General features: G+C 56.8%; 1 protein-coding gene across 1 annotated transcript; it reads right to left on the bottom strand.

Annotated features, from left to right (window-relative positions):
- Positions 1-695: 695 nt before the first annotated feature.
- Positions 696-4,291, bottom strand: PRR35 (proline rich 35). Its single transcript, XM_014958755.1, has 2 exons — positions 2,670-4,291; positions 696-1,629 (listed from the first exon to the last, which is right to left on the bottom strand). The coding sequence occupies exons 1-2, from the start codon at positions 4,289-4,291 to the stop codon at positions 696-698; spliced, it is 2,556 nt and encodes an 851-aa protein (XP_014814241.1).
- Positions 4,292-15,753: the final 11,462 nt, after the last annotated feature.

Below are 15,753 nucleotides of genomic sequence, written 5' to 3'. Positions count from 1 at the left end.
CAGCTCAGCAGTCCCCACATGTGGCAAATGCCCTTGGCAGGAGAGCTCAGGACCCAGGTGTGGAGGTGTGGCAAGGTGGTTCCTGTGTCATCTTGTGGCTGGGAGGATGTTCTTGTCTCCACAATGTGGAAAGTACTTGGTCTCTGGGTCAGTCCAGATGGGCACCTGATTCCCTGCTGTGACCCTGAAGCCACTATGGGGAGAAGCCACCATGTCTTTGCTCTGTACAAGGTGACAGCCACAGTCTGCTTGAGCATAACCACAGCTGGATGCAGGCCTGGCCCTGTAGACACCCTGTAGTCCCTCCCCTGTCCACAGGTCATGGGAGCTGGGTGGCAAAAGTCCCTGAGTGTCTCTAAGGAGAGGGCTGGATGAGCCTTCTGCTGAAACCTTGGTGCTTTTAGTGGTTTTCTTGTCTTAGTGACTTCCCTTTTGAAGGGAGCTCCAGGACCATGGAGCTGAGGCTGTGGAGCATGCAGAGCCCGGCAGCACCATCCTTGATGGGGTGTCAGGACAGGGACTGGTTTTTTATACCTCGTGGAGTCAGCCGGGGAAGCTAGCTGGGAACCCAACGCAACGTGGCCCCAGCCAGGCTTTCATCGTGGGGGGAAGAAGGGGAGCAGAGAGGTGGGACACTAGGAAGGTGAAGCAATGAGGTGGTCAGTGAGATCCAGGAGTTTTCAAACGAGGTGGACTTAGGGGTCGGCATGCAGAGGGCTGTGGACACACACTGTGTCTGTCTCACTGGGAAGGCTGCAGGACAGGGAGCGCTGCATGGCCCGGCAGCCCAGGGGCCCATCCTCAGCGGTGACCGGGAGCTGGGGGGCCTGGGTGGTGCTGGATCTGCTGTCGGAGCACAGCAGGACGCTGGAGTCTGCCTCACACTTGGTGGTACGGCTGTAGTAGGGCTCCATCACGTGCCGGAGCTCCAGGGGCATGGTGAGTGGCAGGACCTCAGCCTTGATCACAGCGCCCAGGTGGGCCTCGGAGGAGGATGCCCGGAGGCTCTCAGAGCGGCTCATCTTGATCAGCAGGTCGATGGTTTTGTTTTCGGCCTCGAGGAGGCAGTTCGGCAGCCCCTCCATGTCTCCTGCCTCCCCGGTGGCCGTACACTTGTTGAGGGCCCCTTGGTCTTTGCCGTGGAGCTTCTCACTTCCCAGGTTCATGTTGCAGGGCTCCTTCTTGGCCTGCTGGATCTTCTCCAGACCTTCAGAGGATCTCTTCACTGAGAGGTCCAGTGGCCCCTCATGGGGTTTGGTGGCTTTCTCCAGTGCCTGGTGAATGTGGTAGAGCTCCCTTCGGATTTTGACCAGCTGGTCCCTCAGCTCTTTTTGCCCAGGAGTGTCCTCCTTTGCCAAATCGGACAGTTTCTTCTCCACTTCTTGGTACTCCTCTAAGGTTTTGGACAGGTCCCCAATAAGCACGGTCGTGGCCTCAGGGTCTGTCATGGTGGCAGAAGTCTCTTGGGATCTGCTCTGCTTGCAGAGACCATGGTCCAGGCCAGCACCCACAGAGGGAAGAACTTCAGTGTCACTGCCTCTCTCTGGTTCCTCAGGCTGGCCTGTGAGGACCTCCATGTGCCAGTGGTCCAGGGCCTTGGGGATGTGGCCAGGGTTGGCCCTTGAACCACTGCAGAGAAGAAGTGAATACAATCAGTAGGGAAAGAGATAGAAAATCCTTGGGGCATGCGTCCAGGGCCAGCATTGCCAGATTCAGCCAGGGTTCCTCCACTGCCTACTGCCAGCATGAGGCCCTTCCAGGAAGGGCTTTGGTCTGAGCATGCAGAGCCCTGGCTGGACTTGCTCCTGCCATCGTTCTCTGAGGAGGTGGATGGACCCTGACACAGGCTACTCCATAACACCCACCAAAAGGAGAGACCAGTCTGGGGAGACAGTGTTGATAGGTGATCCCACCTCAGCTAGCCAAACCTGAATTCTCCTCCTTCTTGGAGCACTGGAGAACTTTGATGGAAATGACCATCCCACAGTCCTGAAGGCCCAGCTGAAGGGGATCTCTCCAGCCAGCCAGCAGGCAAGAGGCAGGTGGAGATACAAAACCATGGAGGCCTTCTCCAAAGAAAGCTCCTCCAGGTGCCAAAAGTGGTGGATTTACAGTGACATTTTTCTTGGAGCCGCAGCTGGACTTGTGCAACCAGGGGAGGAACTGAAATTTTGTTAAAAGGAGCTGTGCACATTTCTAGCCCCAGGTAAAAGGAAATGTTTGGAAACGTGACCCTCCCTCTGGGCTTTGAAACCAGAAGGCAAATCAAAGGAATGCAAATGTGTATGTTTAAAAATAGGCAATGATTGTTCCAGCAGCCGTGGGATATCTGGGGACCCAAGAGGAGATTTCCTGGCACGAAAGGCCACAGCGCAGGTCCACACCACACAGACATCACATCACTTCTGGCTCTGTGTAAAACAGGGGAAAGAGAGGGACAGCAAGTGGTGACACAGCCCAGGTGCTCAGGTGCACCTGAAGGCTATTCAGGTCCTCTGTTCCTGGAGAGCAGAAAGCTCTGCTCTGAGTGGGCACCAGCCTGGTGTGTGCTCAGCCCTTGGAGACTCATCTCATGGTTTAGAGGGAGGTGAGGGGATCAGATGATATGAAGATGAGGTTTAGGGCCAACCAGATGGGTGGAAGAGGCAGAGAGATCACAGGCACCTTACCTGCTCTGGTAGCTGAGTTTTCCAGGCATCAGCCTTTCGGGTCCTATCAAATCCAGCCCATTGGCAGTGAACTTCCTCTTCAAGGGGTTGCCTGGAGGACTGCTGGTCTCCAGGCAGGTCACCACCGGTAACTCTGTCTTCCGGATGCTGCTGGGGGCAAAAGCGCTGTCCTTCATCCCCACCAGATTTTGGTAGATGTCAGTGGCTGGCTTTTTGCGTAGGTTGTTGAGGCCCAAAGCTGGGTTGCTGTCCTTCTCTTGAGACAACCATTTTTCCTCTTCTTCCTGCCCCAGCGTGGTGGGGAGGCTGAGCTCAGAGGCTGGCTCCTCTCTGACCCCTTTGGACCAGGGAAAACTTGTCTTCAGAACTGGTACCTTCAGCAGCCCTGGTTTGGTTGGCTCACCAGGGGCCTTGGCTTGGGGTGGTGTGGGCATGACGGAGCCCACCAGTGGCTGGGCTTCTGGCTTGCTGGAGGACATCTTGCTTTCTGTGGAGCCGAAGGTGTGCTCGAAGAGCAAAGGGTAGTAGAAACGGGGAAGGAAGGCGGAGCGCTCGGCGCTCTGCAGAGGCTGGAAGTGGGAGGCATGTGGGTGCATCAGCTGGGCCGTGGAGGCCAGGAAGGGCAGCTGAGCCAAGTGTGGGTGTGTTGTAGTGCTGTTGGCCATGGTGGGGCTCAGGTAGGAGAATAGACTGGGGTTCAATGGGTAGTTAATACCCAGCAGTGAGAGGTTGAGGCCCTGAGGTTCATGGTAGTCGCTGTAGGCTGGAGGAGGGTAGCACGGGATGATGTTGCTGTCGGTACAAGGTGGGGAGACCTCAGGTGTGTTCCTCCTTTGCCCATTTGCCACCAGCTTCCACTGCTCCATGACGATGCCACTGCTGGCCAGGCATTTCTTTGGCACTTTGCAATGCTTTGGCTTAGCATCTAGGTCTGGGGAGGCCATTTCCCTGCTTTTCATGACGTGGTTCTTGAGGGAGAAGACATCTGTGATGATGAAGTCGGGCTCCACCTCCTTGCAAGGCTTATCCCTCTTGTTCTTGAAACCAAAGACCAAAGTGTTCATTTCTGGTTCAGCTGGGTCACCCTGGCAACCTGCCTCTTCATTTTTCTCTTTCTTCTCCCCCGCATCCATCTCCCTCAACAGGCCAGCAACATCCTCCTCCTCCTCTTGGAATGGACCACTTTCTTCACCAGCCCCCTCAGCAGGCAGGATCTCCACTCCTGAGGCTGGCTTGTCCTCATGGCCATCCCTGCCAGAGGTTTGCTTGGTCCTAACTGACCCTCCCGACGTGGCCGAAGAGTCGCAGGTCTCCTGCTCGTCCCGCCGCCCGCGCAGGCGGGAGGTCTCGGTCGCGTGCAGGAGCCGCAGCTCCGGGTGGAGCAGGTTGCCCTTCTTGTAGGGCCAGTCGGACTCGATGAGGAGGGAGAGGGAGTTCTTGCACAGGCTGTACTTCATGTGGTTGTAGAGGTGGGACTTCTCCATGCAGGTGAAGGGGCACTGGAAGCATTTGTAGTTGTATGGCTTGCCCCATGGCCTCGGGATGTAGTGGGGCTTTTTCGGCTTCCTCTCCTTGTGCTTGTAGACTGAGGTCAGCTTGCAGCCCACGTCGTCCTTGGACATGGTGGCGGGTGCCTGGAGATGGTTCCCTCTGGGATCGGAGGGGCACGGTGCGTGAATCTTCCCACACCTCTCCAGGAACCACTGTGTGCCCTGGAAGAAGGACAGCACGGAGCTGGTGAGCTGTCCCTGTGGCTCCCCGAGGAGGTGGCTCTGCCCATGGGAACCTCCTGGCCCCAGGGAGAGGAGCTGCTGGGACCTTGGTCTGGAACTCCCAATTTTGGGATTTAAAGCCCAGGCCAGTGATGGAATTTTTGCCCAAACCCTGTTGGTGTGCCTGTAGAGGCTGGCCCCATTTTTAACCCTCTTTTGTCAAACCACCCCAGAGGAAAAGGAAAACAAACACTATTAAAGGCGTTGAAGCTCAACCACCTCGAGCTGACATTGAAGCTCCCAGGCGACCTGCCCGCCCGGCCTGAGCCTCCCTGGGGCAGCCCCAGCCCAGCCCAGGACAAATATCCTCTAGAGGAAAAAAACAGAGGAAAAACACACCCAAAGCCCTAAACCCCGAGCCGGGCAGGGACCTGTGCATCTCTGCTGTCTCCTGGGGTGCCACAGGGCCGGAGCCGGCTGAGATGCTCCAAATGTGGAGCTGGCTGAGATGTTCCAAATGTAATGCACCGAAGCTGGTGCAGAGCTGGGCTAAACGCAGCCACCTGCAGCCCCGCGCACCCATCTGCAGCCGTGGTGCAAAGAGGAGGGTGGATGGACAGACTGCACGGGGAGAGGCTGCGGACAGACTGCCTTTAACCTGGGGGTGCTGCTGGAAAGGCAGCCCTGCCTCCCTGCTGCGGGGGCTGGCCCTCTCCTGTATCCCCTGCCTGTGCCAGGACAGGGGTGATCCAGCCTGGAAAACCAATCCGGGCTGAAACACACCTCCCCACTTCCAAGTGTTTTGCCCAAGATTGAAATGTTTGGGAAATATCCCCCCTCAGCCCCCAGAGCAAGGCTGGCCCTTGTGTGCCCCCCACCGCAGCCCCCCTGGGGATAGGGGGACGTGCCAGTCCCACAGCCCATCACCCTGCCTGCCCCAGGAGCCGGATCTGCTCCATGCTCACAAAATTGCTGGCCACAGATGGCCCAGCAGCAACCTCCTGCAGTTGCAGGGCTCCCAACAGGGTGCCCGTGCCTGTGTCACCCCTCCAGACGCCGCTCTGCCCTGCAGGGACTCGACAGCCTCTTCCCCATCAGAACAAAACCCTGCATCTCTCCTGGGGAGGGCAGCAAACTTGAGGGCTCGTTCTGCATCCGTGGGGCTCAGTTCTTACGGCCAAATCCTTCCTGGAGGTGGCAGGTCCCAGGGCAGAGCTCTACCCCAGAAGACCCCGCAACCGGGCTGGCGTGGGAATGCAGAGCTCAAGAAGGAGAAAAGGGCAGAAGCATCTCCAAGTTACTGCAACTGGGGCCGTTCACGGAAACAATCTGGTCCTCAGCTTTTGGGGAGGTGGAGACAAGTTTTGTGTGATGGGAAGGGAAAGAATGTGTCTCCACACTCCAGGGCATGCCACGGCTTTGGGCAGCCAGGACCAGGAGCTGCCCAGAGTCAGGTCCAGGTGGTGGCTCTGGGACCTGACAGCCTCTGTGATGGGCAGAGGACTCCCCACTGGACTGGAGTGTGCCCAGCAGTAGCCCACATCCTTCTACCCATGGCCCAGGGGCCGGGGGGGAGCAGTGCAGCTCCCAGGGGAGACAGGGACAGCAAGGCTGAAGAGCTGGGATCAGAGTGAGATGGGCAGGGAAGGGGCTCACATGGCAGCCTCACCACACGAGGAGGCAGGTAGCCATATGGCCCCAGGAGGTGGCTCCCCTTGGCCAGCCCATGTCCTCAGGGCTGGCAGGTCACCCCATGGCCCCATCCTTCCTCCCCTGAGCATCCCGCTCAGGTACCCGTCACCGCTCTGGCTGCAGCCTGGGACACTGCATGCCCTGCAGGATGGTGGCCCTGGGGACAGTCCCACCAGCTGAAGGATGCTCTGTGCTCTGCTACCCATCTTCCTCACCGCTGGCACCAAGGGGCATCACCTTGATGAGAGCATTCATGTGGTGGGAGAGGGAATAGGACCTACATGAGACCCTTTCCAGTTTCTTCCTGAGCTTTGTCATCAAACAGCAGAGAGCATCTCCCACCTGCTATGGGGACAAGGAACAAGCCCTGATGTGGCTTCCCCAGCGCGGCGCAGGAGCCCATGGGGCAGGCTGAGCTGCCGGCAGGGTTTGGGGACAACCCCCTGCCTGCCCACGTGTCGCTTGAGCTGGAAGCCAACCCTGCCATGAAGATCTGGTCTTGTGGAAAACAGGCGAAAACGTCCCCTTGTAAATGAACCCGTGTCCCCTGGGATTTGAGGGGGGCTCCAGGGGTGCAGACCTGACCTGCAGCACCCGAGGCTGATTTCCCCCATTGCAGCAGGACGTGCAGGCACAGCTCAGGGCCTCCTGCCTGCAGGTTCTCTGCAGCGAGCGCCAGCCTGCCCGGAGGGACACGCTCGTCCTTGAGCCCTCAGACACTTTCTGCCTGCGTCACGGCCACCAGAGCTCTGCGCGCCCGCTGGGACGCTCCGGGGAGCAGAAGGGACACGGCAGCGGCTGGGCAGGACAGGGTCCCTCTGAGCATCTTCTCCCTGGCCCCAGCCACCCAGCCTGGGCTGCCCCGAGCACCCTGGATGTGGCTGTGCCCCGGTCCCTGGCCCCATCTCCCCGTACCCCCACCCTGCTGAGCGGGGAGCCGGGCGCCTCGGCCCCGCTGCCGTGCACGCCGCCTGTTCGCAGGTCAGTTGAACAAACATTTGCTGTTTATGTGCCAGGGGCAGATTAAATCTTTGCTGGGAGACTGGAACTGGTTGTTCCATTCCTGCACACCTGGTCCTCCTCCTCCTCCTCCTCCAACGCTGCTGCGAAAGCCCTTCGTTCCCCTCCTGTGCCCGGCGGTGCGGGGGGACAGGCGGCGGGGACAGGCTGCTTCCACCTCCCTAATGCTGCGGAGAGGGACAGCCAGGGAGGAGAAGAAGAAAAGGCCAAGAAAAAGAAGGGGAGAGGGTGGTAAAGTGCCCGGCGTGCGAGCCAGGCAGGCTCCACCGGAGCGGAGGCATCCCCAGAGCCGGATCAGGCCCCGCGGAGCCGGGAGACAGGCGTTTGCGGCTCCTGGTTGCTGAGCAGTTCCCGCACCAGCAGATCTTCGTGGTCTGTTGAGTCTCTCTCTGCCACAACACATTATTTCCAGTGGGCTGTCAGCTGCGGCGGCGGGGGCCGTGCCTGGGGGCAGCGCGCGGCGGGGACCGCGCACCTGTGCCTGGGAATTGCAGCATCCCCACTCTCCTCCCCGGGACTGCCGAGGGGAGGGGGGGGGCCACGGTCAGATGGAGGGAGCGGGGCGGCGAAGGGAGAAGAAAGAGAGGGAGAGACAAAGGGAAGGAAGAAGGGAGAGATGCCCAGGAATGAGATCTGCAGTCCCCGGTGCTCCGGTACGTTTAAATTCCCAGCCCAGGCCTGAGCTCCAGACACAGGGATGGAGGGAAGAGCATCCCTCCAGACACAGGGATGCAGGGACGTGCATCCCTCCAGACACTGGGATGGAGGGACATGCAAACCTCCAGACACGGGGACGCAGGGATGTGCATCCCTCTGGACATAAGGTTCCAGGGAAGTGCATCCCTCCAGATACCGGGATGGAGGGAAGCACATCCCTCCAAACACAGGGATGGAGGGAAGAGCATCCATCCAGACACCGGGATGGAGGGAAGAGCATCCCTCCAGACACAGGGATGCAGGGACATGCATCCCTCTGGGCACCGGGATGGAGGGAAGTGCATCCCTCCAGATATCAGGATGGATGCATCCCTCCAGATACCGGGATGGAGGGAAGAGCATCCCTCTGGACACCGGGATGGAGGGAAGAGGATCCCTCCAGACACAGGGATGCAGGGACTTGCATCCCTCCAGACACCGGGATGGAGGGAAGTGCATCCCTCCGGACATAGGGGGCCAGGGAATTGCATCCCTCCAGATATCAGGATGGAGGGAGGCACATCCCTCCAGACACAGGGATGGAGGGAAGCACATCCCTCCAACACAGTGACTCAGGGATGTGCATCCCTCCAGACACAAGAATGCAGGGAAGCACATCCCTCCAGACACAGGGATGGAGGGAAGCACATCCCTCCAACACAGCGACTCAGTCGACACAAGAATGCAGGGAAGCACATCCCTCCAGACACAGGGATGGAGGGAAGCACATCCCTCCAACACAGTGACTCAGGGATGTGCATCCCTCCAGTCGCAGGGATGCAGGGAATTTGGGGCAGCTGAAATGGGTCACATCAAAACTCCATCTTTCTCATGTGTCTAATAACAGCCAAAAGCAGATCCTGAGGAGGTAGGACATGCATCTCTGCCACTGCCCCACTTTTCCTAAACCCTCAGCCATCGCCGTGCATCCCTACAGCAGACTGTGCAGCACACGTCAGTGGCCCTCCCAGCCGTGGATCTGCCTGGGCTTCTCTTGAAGCCATAGAAATGGTCAGCCCCCAAAACATCCTGCAGTGGGGAGTTGCCAGCACACTGTGCAGAGCTTCTTCCTTTGGCTTCTGGTCCCCACAAGTTCTTTTGATGTCCCCCGACTCTTTGGCTGGAGGAGGTAGTGACAATGATCCCTGTCTACCCTCCAGCCACATCACACCCCTGTTTTCACCATCTCCTTTCCAAGCTGAAGCCGGACATAGGACCAAACCCTTCCAGATCCCTTCCCTGAGTCTCCATCCAACCTGCAGCTGCCATTTGCAGACAGAGATTCCTCTATCAAAACAAACCCACACTGCAGCCCTCTCCACCCACACGTACACATACCTGCACCCACGGCTCAGGGGAGGGAGGGAGAAGAAGACTCTGCTGCAGTGCAGCAGTCTGGTTCCCAGACAGCTCTTCTGCAGTGTGCAACCATTGGAGAACCTCTGCCACTGCGAAATGTCCTGATCTGCTTTTTCAGACCCCCAGGAGCTTTTCTGGTTGGAACAAAGACTCAAAACTCTCTCAAACTAGCTCTTCTGCAGTGTGCAACCATTGGAGAAGCTCTGCCACTGTGAAATGTCCTGATCTGCTTTTGCAGACCCCCCAGGAGCTTTTCTGGTTGGAACAAAGACTCAAAACTCTCTCAAACTGGTCTCCTCCCTCCTTTGCTGCTGCTCTCCGAGTCCTCCAACACTGTGTGTAGGCTACTGGGGAGCCACAACGCTCCCTTGGAAATTGGCTGCCCTCAACCTTTCCCAGGTGGCCACAGGACATGGCATGGAGGAAGGGGCTCAGGAAAGGCACTGAAGTTCATCTCCACTCAGTGATGCTGGGCTGAACCTCCTGCCTTGCACCTCCTCCTGCACCTGTGGCCTCCCATGGTCTCTCATGAGCTGGTCCTGCCCTACGCAGATGGGAATTCATTTGCACACCCAGCACTACCTGCAGGGACAACTCTTCCCTGCACTGACGTCCACCTGGATGCTCCCTTCTGGGCTCTCCAGGTCGCTTGTGCTCCTGGGGTTCAGCATCACGCCACTACCTGTGGTCCCAGCATTGCTTTGCCAGCAGCGGTTGTCCCAGTGACCGTGCTGGCCAGGTCAGTGCTCTGGGGAGCAGGAGGAGGATGGATTTTTCTATGGGATCTCACACTAACCCCACAAACCACCCTTTTCCTGCCATGGACTCTCCCATTCTGATGGGATTTTATCCCTTTTTCGCCAGCGCCGAGGCCGGAGCAGCGGGACAGGCGTCGTGGGGAGGGGAGCGGGTGGCAGCGGGGAGCCACTGGTCGATGCAAACCACTTTCCATACACGACGTGCTTTTGCTGGAGGGGCTGCTTGGCTATTAGTGGCTATTGGGTCCCTTTTTGTTTTCATAGCCTGGGGTTGTGTGATTTGAGCTTTTAAGCATTTATTGGAGGCCGGGATGAGGGCAATTGGCCATGGCAAAACAGCAGGCACTCGGCAAGAGGAGGGATGCTTGGCTGGTGGGGCCTGGGAGCTCTGCACCCCCCTAAAATCACCCCAAACGGCAGCTGTGTGCTGAACCACTCTTGTAAAGTGACCGTGTGAGGACGTCCTGCTGCTTCCACCTTTGGGGTCCCTACACCAGCAGCTTTGAAACTATTCCCACCTCGGGATGTGCCTTCCTCTGGCTTGGTCTCAGTTGTTGCACCAAAATCTCTTCTCTTCCCACGGCCACAAGATGTCCCATCTGCCCCAAACTGCCAATCCTTCCACCTCTGCCCACCCTCCACATCTTTGTGTGCGAGGCCCAGAGGTTGTGACCCATGTCCCATACGTAGCTCAGTGTGTCTCTGCCACCAGGATGGTTCTTCATCACCAGTTGCATGTCTCCATGCGTGGGGTCACCAAGCCACATGCTTCACATTCCGGGGACAAGCCAAAGTCATGGTATAAAAGTATGACAGCATTTGGGTTCTCAACCTTTAGTTTTCCAACATTTGGAAGGATCTGGAGTTTCTGGTTGGGAAAGCTCATGTTCCCTTCACAGACAGCTTTTGGTGAGGGCCACCTGCAGACCCAGAGCCCACCCGTAGCCCTTCCCAAACCCCAACCCAGACATGAGATGGCTCTGTCTTTGTGAGCGCTGCTGCCTTTGGAAGCGTGGGCTGTTTGGGATGACCTGCCCAGCCTTGGGGTGTCCTTCAGCCCAGATGATGAACTTCCTCCCTGCTGTGTGCCAGAGACACAGCACCTTCACGCACAAAATTCTCCCCCAGTTTTGGGTCAAAATCTTCTCCCTTCTGTGCACTTGTCAAAGAGGTGTTTCTCTGTCTCTGGCCTCTCCTGAGCTCCTCTGCTTCTGTTCTCCCTCCCCAAAAAGCAGCTGTCTCTCCCTGAATCTCAGTCAGCCTGAAGACTCCCTGGGGCAACCCCGGCATCCTATGAAAAGCACGCGTGGTGGCAAGCGTTCAACCAAGCGACAATGGGTTGGAGTCATTGTCTTCTGCCTGTGACACACACAACCCAACTCACAGGCCCCTTGCGAGATGAGATCAGGCCGTCACAGCCTCCAGGCTACTCTCCAGAGATGCGAGGGTCCTCCACTGCAAAAGGCTTTCCTCCCACAGCCTTTCCTGCTGCAAGCCCTTCAGGGGAAGAGGCAGGACCTGGTGAGGAGATGTAAGACTGTCTCTCCACATTACATCTACCACCCGCACAAGCTTGTGCCCGAGCCCTGCTACAGGAGCTTCCTACATCTTCCTCCACCTCCACTTCTACCTGCTAATGGAGTCCCAGGAGACCACAGGCCCCTAGCCGTGGAGCAGTGGCTCAATGGCAAACAGACCTCCAAATCAGTGAAGACAACATCAGTCTCCAAATGAAAATGTGCAGCTGGATAGAGGGGAAAGTGACTGTGTATAAGCCAGGAGGGTGGGCAGCATGGCTGGCACCCAAAGGTACGCAGAGGAGATGGTGTCCAAGGCGAGCAGGGGGAGAGGATGAACATCTGGATAGAAATGAGGTGCTTGAGAAGTGCCTGCAGATGGAACACGAAGGTACAGTCCAGCTCTCCTATGTGGTAAAGCCTGTGTGATGCCTGTGATGTGCAGGGTTTCTGGAGGTCCAAAGTGTTCTCTTTCCTGCTCCCAGGAGCTGGAAGGGTGCTTGATGTAGTCACCTTCATGCTGGATGCAATATGCTGCACATGAAAAATTTCCATAACTTCTTCCAGTTTCTGTGACCTCTGAAGTTTCTTCCCCCACTTTCAGGTTTCTCCTTTGTTTGCTGGTCTGACAGCCCAGGCTGAAGTCCCACTCCCTGTCACCACCTGCCCTGGGAGATGCCCTCTCAGCCTTCCAACTGGCAGACCCTTGGGGATGGTGGCTCATCTCCAAAAGACCCTTCATCCTGGTTGCCCTTTCCGGTCCCCTCCTGTGTGCTGTGGCACACGGGCAGCAGTCCATGCAGGGCAATGTGAGGCTCAGCTCTGCACTGATTCCCCAAATCCACCTCTTCCTTCCACCACAGACCAAGCCACATGAGGGTCCTCAGTGTGGACACAGGCATCAGATTGTCTCTTCTGCCTCATTGTGAACATGGGTCCTCAGGCTGAGTATGGGCACAGGGCACCCTGCCACCAACCCTGTAAAGCAATGGACTCTGTCGCGCAACAAGGTGCATTTTGTCACCCCTTGTCCCATCAGAAGGCTCCATGACCTTCCCAAACCTCTGCAGTCAAGTTCCTCAGCACCAATGCTTAGAAACATTCTCCTCCTTTTCACTTTCCGTTTATCCTTGGGCAATTCACATTCCTTAAATGCGCCGGGGTTGGGAATGGTAAGAAAGGAAGGAGATCTCCTCTCTGCTTTGCTTCTGCTGGCCCAGCAGAGCCCAGCTCTTATGGTGGGCTCTGGGAAGGCTGTGAGGCAAGTCCTCCTCAAAGTCCTTTCCACACCAAAGGTGGCCAAAGACACATCAAAGGTGGCCAAAGGTTCCTGTCTGGATATAACCTTGCTCACTTCCACCTCTGCCCACCCTCCACATCTTTGTGTGCGAGGCCCAGAGGTTGTGACCCATGTCCCATACGTAGCTCAGTGTGTCTCTGCCACCAGGATGGTTCTTCATCACCAGTTGCATGTCTCCATGCGTGGGGTCACCAAGCCACATGCTTCACATTCCGGGGACAAGCCAAAGTCATGGTATAAAAGTATGACAGCATTTGGGTTCTCAACCTTTAGTTTTCCAACATTTGGAAGGATCTGGAGTTTCTGGTTGGGAAAGCTCATGTTCCCTTCACAGACAGCTTTTGGTGAGGGCCACCTGCAGACCCAGAGCCCACCCGTAGCCCTTCCCAAACCCCAACCCAGACATGAGATGGCTCTGTCTTTGTGAGCGCTGCTGCCTTTGGAAGCGTGGGCTGTTTGGGATGACCTGCCCAGCCTTGGGGTGTCCTTCAGCCCAGATGATGAACTTCCTCCCTGCTGTGTGCCAGAGACACAGCACCTTCACGCACAAAATTCTCCCCCAGTTTTGGGTCAAAATCTTCTCCCTTCTGTGCACTTGTCAAAGAGGTGTTTCTCTGTCTCTGGCCTCTCCTGAGCTCCTCTGCTTCTGTTCTCCCTCCCCAAAAAGCAGCTGTCTCTCCCTGAATCTCAGTCAGCCTGAAGACTCCCTGGGGCAACCCCGGCATCCTATGAAAAGCACGCGTGGTGGCAAGCGTTCAACCAAGCGACAATGGGTTGGAGTCATTGTCTTCTGCCTGTGACACACACAACCCAACTCACAGGCCCCTTGCGAGATGAGATCAGGCCGTCACAGCCTCCAGGCTACTCTCCAGAGATGCGAGGGTCCTCCACTGCAAAAGGCTTTCCTCCCACAGCCTTTCCTGCTGCAAGCCCTTCAGGGGAAGAGGCAGGACCTGGTGAGGAGATGTAAGACTGTCTCTCCACATTACATCTACCACCCGCACAAGCTTGTGCCCGAGCCCTGCTACAGGAGCTTCCTACATCTTCCTCCACCTCCACTTCTACCTGCTAATGGAGTCCCAGGAGACCACAGGCCCCTAGCCGTGGAGCAGTGGCTCAATGGCAAACAGACCTCCAAATCAGTGAAGACAACATCAGTCTCCAAATGAAAATGTGCAGCTGGATAGAGGGGAAAGTGACTGTGTATAAGCCAGGAGGGTGGGCAGCATGGCTGGCACCCAAAGGTACGCAGAGGAGATGGTGTCCAAGGCGAGCAGGGGGAGAGGATGAACATCTGGATAGAAATGAGGTGCTTGAGAAGTGCCTGCAGATGGAACACGAAGGTACAGTCCAGCTCTCCTATGTGGTAAAGCCTGTGTGATGCCTGTGATGTGCAGGGTTTCTGGAGGTCCAAAGTGTTCTCTTTCCTGCTCCCAGGAGCTGGAAGGGTGCTTGATGTAGTCACCTTCATGCTGGATGCAATATGCTGCACATGAAAAATTTCCATAACTTCTTCCAGTTTCTGTGACCTCTGAAGTTTCTTCCCCCACTTTCAGGTTTCTCCTTTGTTTGCTGGTCTGACAGCCCAGGCTGAAGTCCCACTCCCTGTCACCACCTGCCCTGGGAGATTCCCTCTCAGCCTTCCAACTGGCAGACCCTTGGGGATGGTGGCTCATCTCCAAAAGACCCTTCATCCTGGTTGCCCTTTCCGGTCCCCTCCTGTGTGCTGTGGCACACGGGCAGCAGTCCATGCAGGGCAATGTGAGGCTCAGCTCTGCACTGATTCCCCAAATCCACCTCTTCCTTCCACCACAGACCAAGCCACACGAGGGTCCTCAGTGTGGACACAGGCATCAGATTGTCTCTTCTGCCTCATTGTGAACATGGGTCCTCAGGCTGAGTATGGGCACAGGGCACCCTGCCACCAACCCTGTAAAGCAATGGACTCTGTCGCGCAACAAGGTGCATTTTGTCACCCCTTGTCCCATCAGAAGGCTCCATGACCTTCCCAAACCTCTGCAGTCAAGTTCCTCAGCACCAATGCTTAGAAACATTCTCCTCCTTTTCACTTTCCGTTTATCCTTGGGCAATTCACATTCCTTAAATGCGCCGGGGTTGGGAATGGTAAGAAAGGAAGGAGATCTCCTCTCTGCTTTGCTTCTGCTGGCCCAGCAGAGCCCAGCTCTTATGGTGGGCTCTGGGAAGGCTGTGAGGCAAGTCCTCCTCAAAGTCCTTTCCACACCAAAGGTGGCCAAAGACACATCAAAGGTGGCCAAAGGTTCCTGTCTGGATATATCCTGAGCTCTCTCCCACGACATACCTGCTGTGCTCATTCGGGTGTTCTGCTACACCAAATCTGTCTCCATCTTGCAACCAGAAAATTTACCTTATTCCAGTCCAAATCCACCCAATGTCCTCTGAAGAGGGGGGCAGAGAGCCCCTCACTCCTCCTCTGCCTGCCCACCCCTTCCCTTGCAGTCCAACCCTCTTCTGCTCCTCTGTGTCCATTGCTGTGTTGTCACTTACCTCCTTGCCTTCGCTATGGGAGAAGGTCTGCACACATAGACATCACAAGCACTTCCCTCAACCTTCCCCGTCCACATCTTCATGTCCCCATTCAATGCTTTCTGCTTTCTTCAGGGTCTTTCCCATCCTCTCTTCTCTCGGTCCAGCTCCTGGCAGACAATGTTCTGGCTCTGCTCCTGTGATGGATGTGGCTCCTTTCCTGCAAAGCTGATTTTTAGCCAGTTGGCCCTGGACATGTCCTGGTGCATGGGGTTACTCCATCCCAAATCACGGGACTTTGCTGAGCTCTCCAGGTCACCACCACCCCTTTATCTCCAGGCAGGAGCTGCGCTTTGCATCGCTCAGCACAGCCCTGAGCAGTCCAGCCAGTTTTTGAACCACCTTGTCCTTATTTATCCAATTTGGCCGTGACGATACTGCAGGAGACCATGTCAGGGGACCTGCTAAGGTCAAATAAACAACATCCCTTTCTCTCCCCCTATTCAGGCAGCCAGCCATCTCCTT

The sequence above is a fragment of the Calidris pugnax genome, unplaced genomic scaffold, assembly GCF_001431845.1.
Source record: "Calidris pugnax isolate Ruff unplaced genomic scaffold, ASM143184v1 scaffold244, whole genome shotgun sequence".
Lineage (NCBI taxonomy): Eukaryota > Metazoa > Chordata > Aves > Charadriiformes > Scolopacidae > Calidris > Calidris pugnax.
The sequence above is the reverse complement of the archived record's forward strand: the minus strand, read 5'-3'. Positions and strand labels throughout refer to the sequence as shown.

Coding starts and splice junctions, on each gene's coding strand:
- PRR35 (XM_014958755.1), bottom strand. CDS start 4,291: ATGTCCAAGGACGACGTGGGCTGCAAGCTGACCTCAGTCTACAAGCAC. Junction 1,630..2,669: donor AAACTCAGCTACCAGAGCAG/GTAAGGTGCCTG, acceptor TCTTCTCTGCAG/TGGTTCAAGGGCCAACCCTG.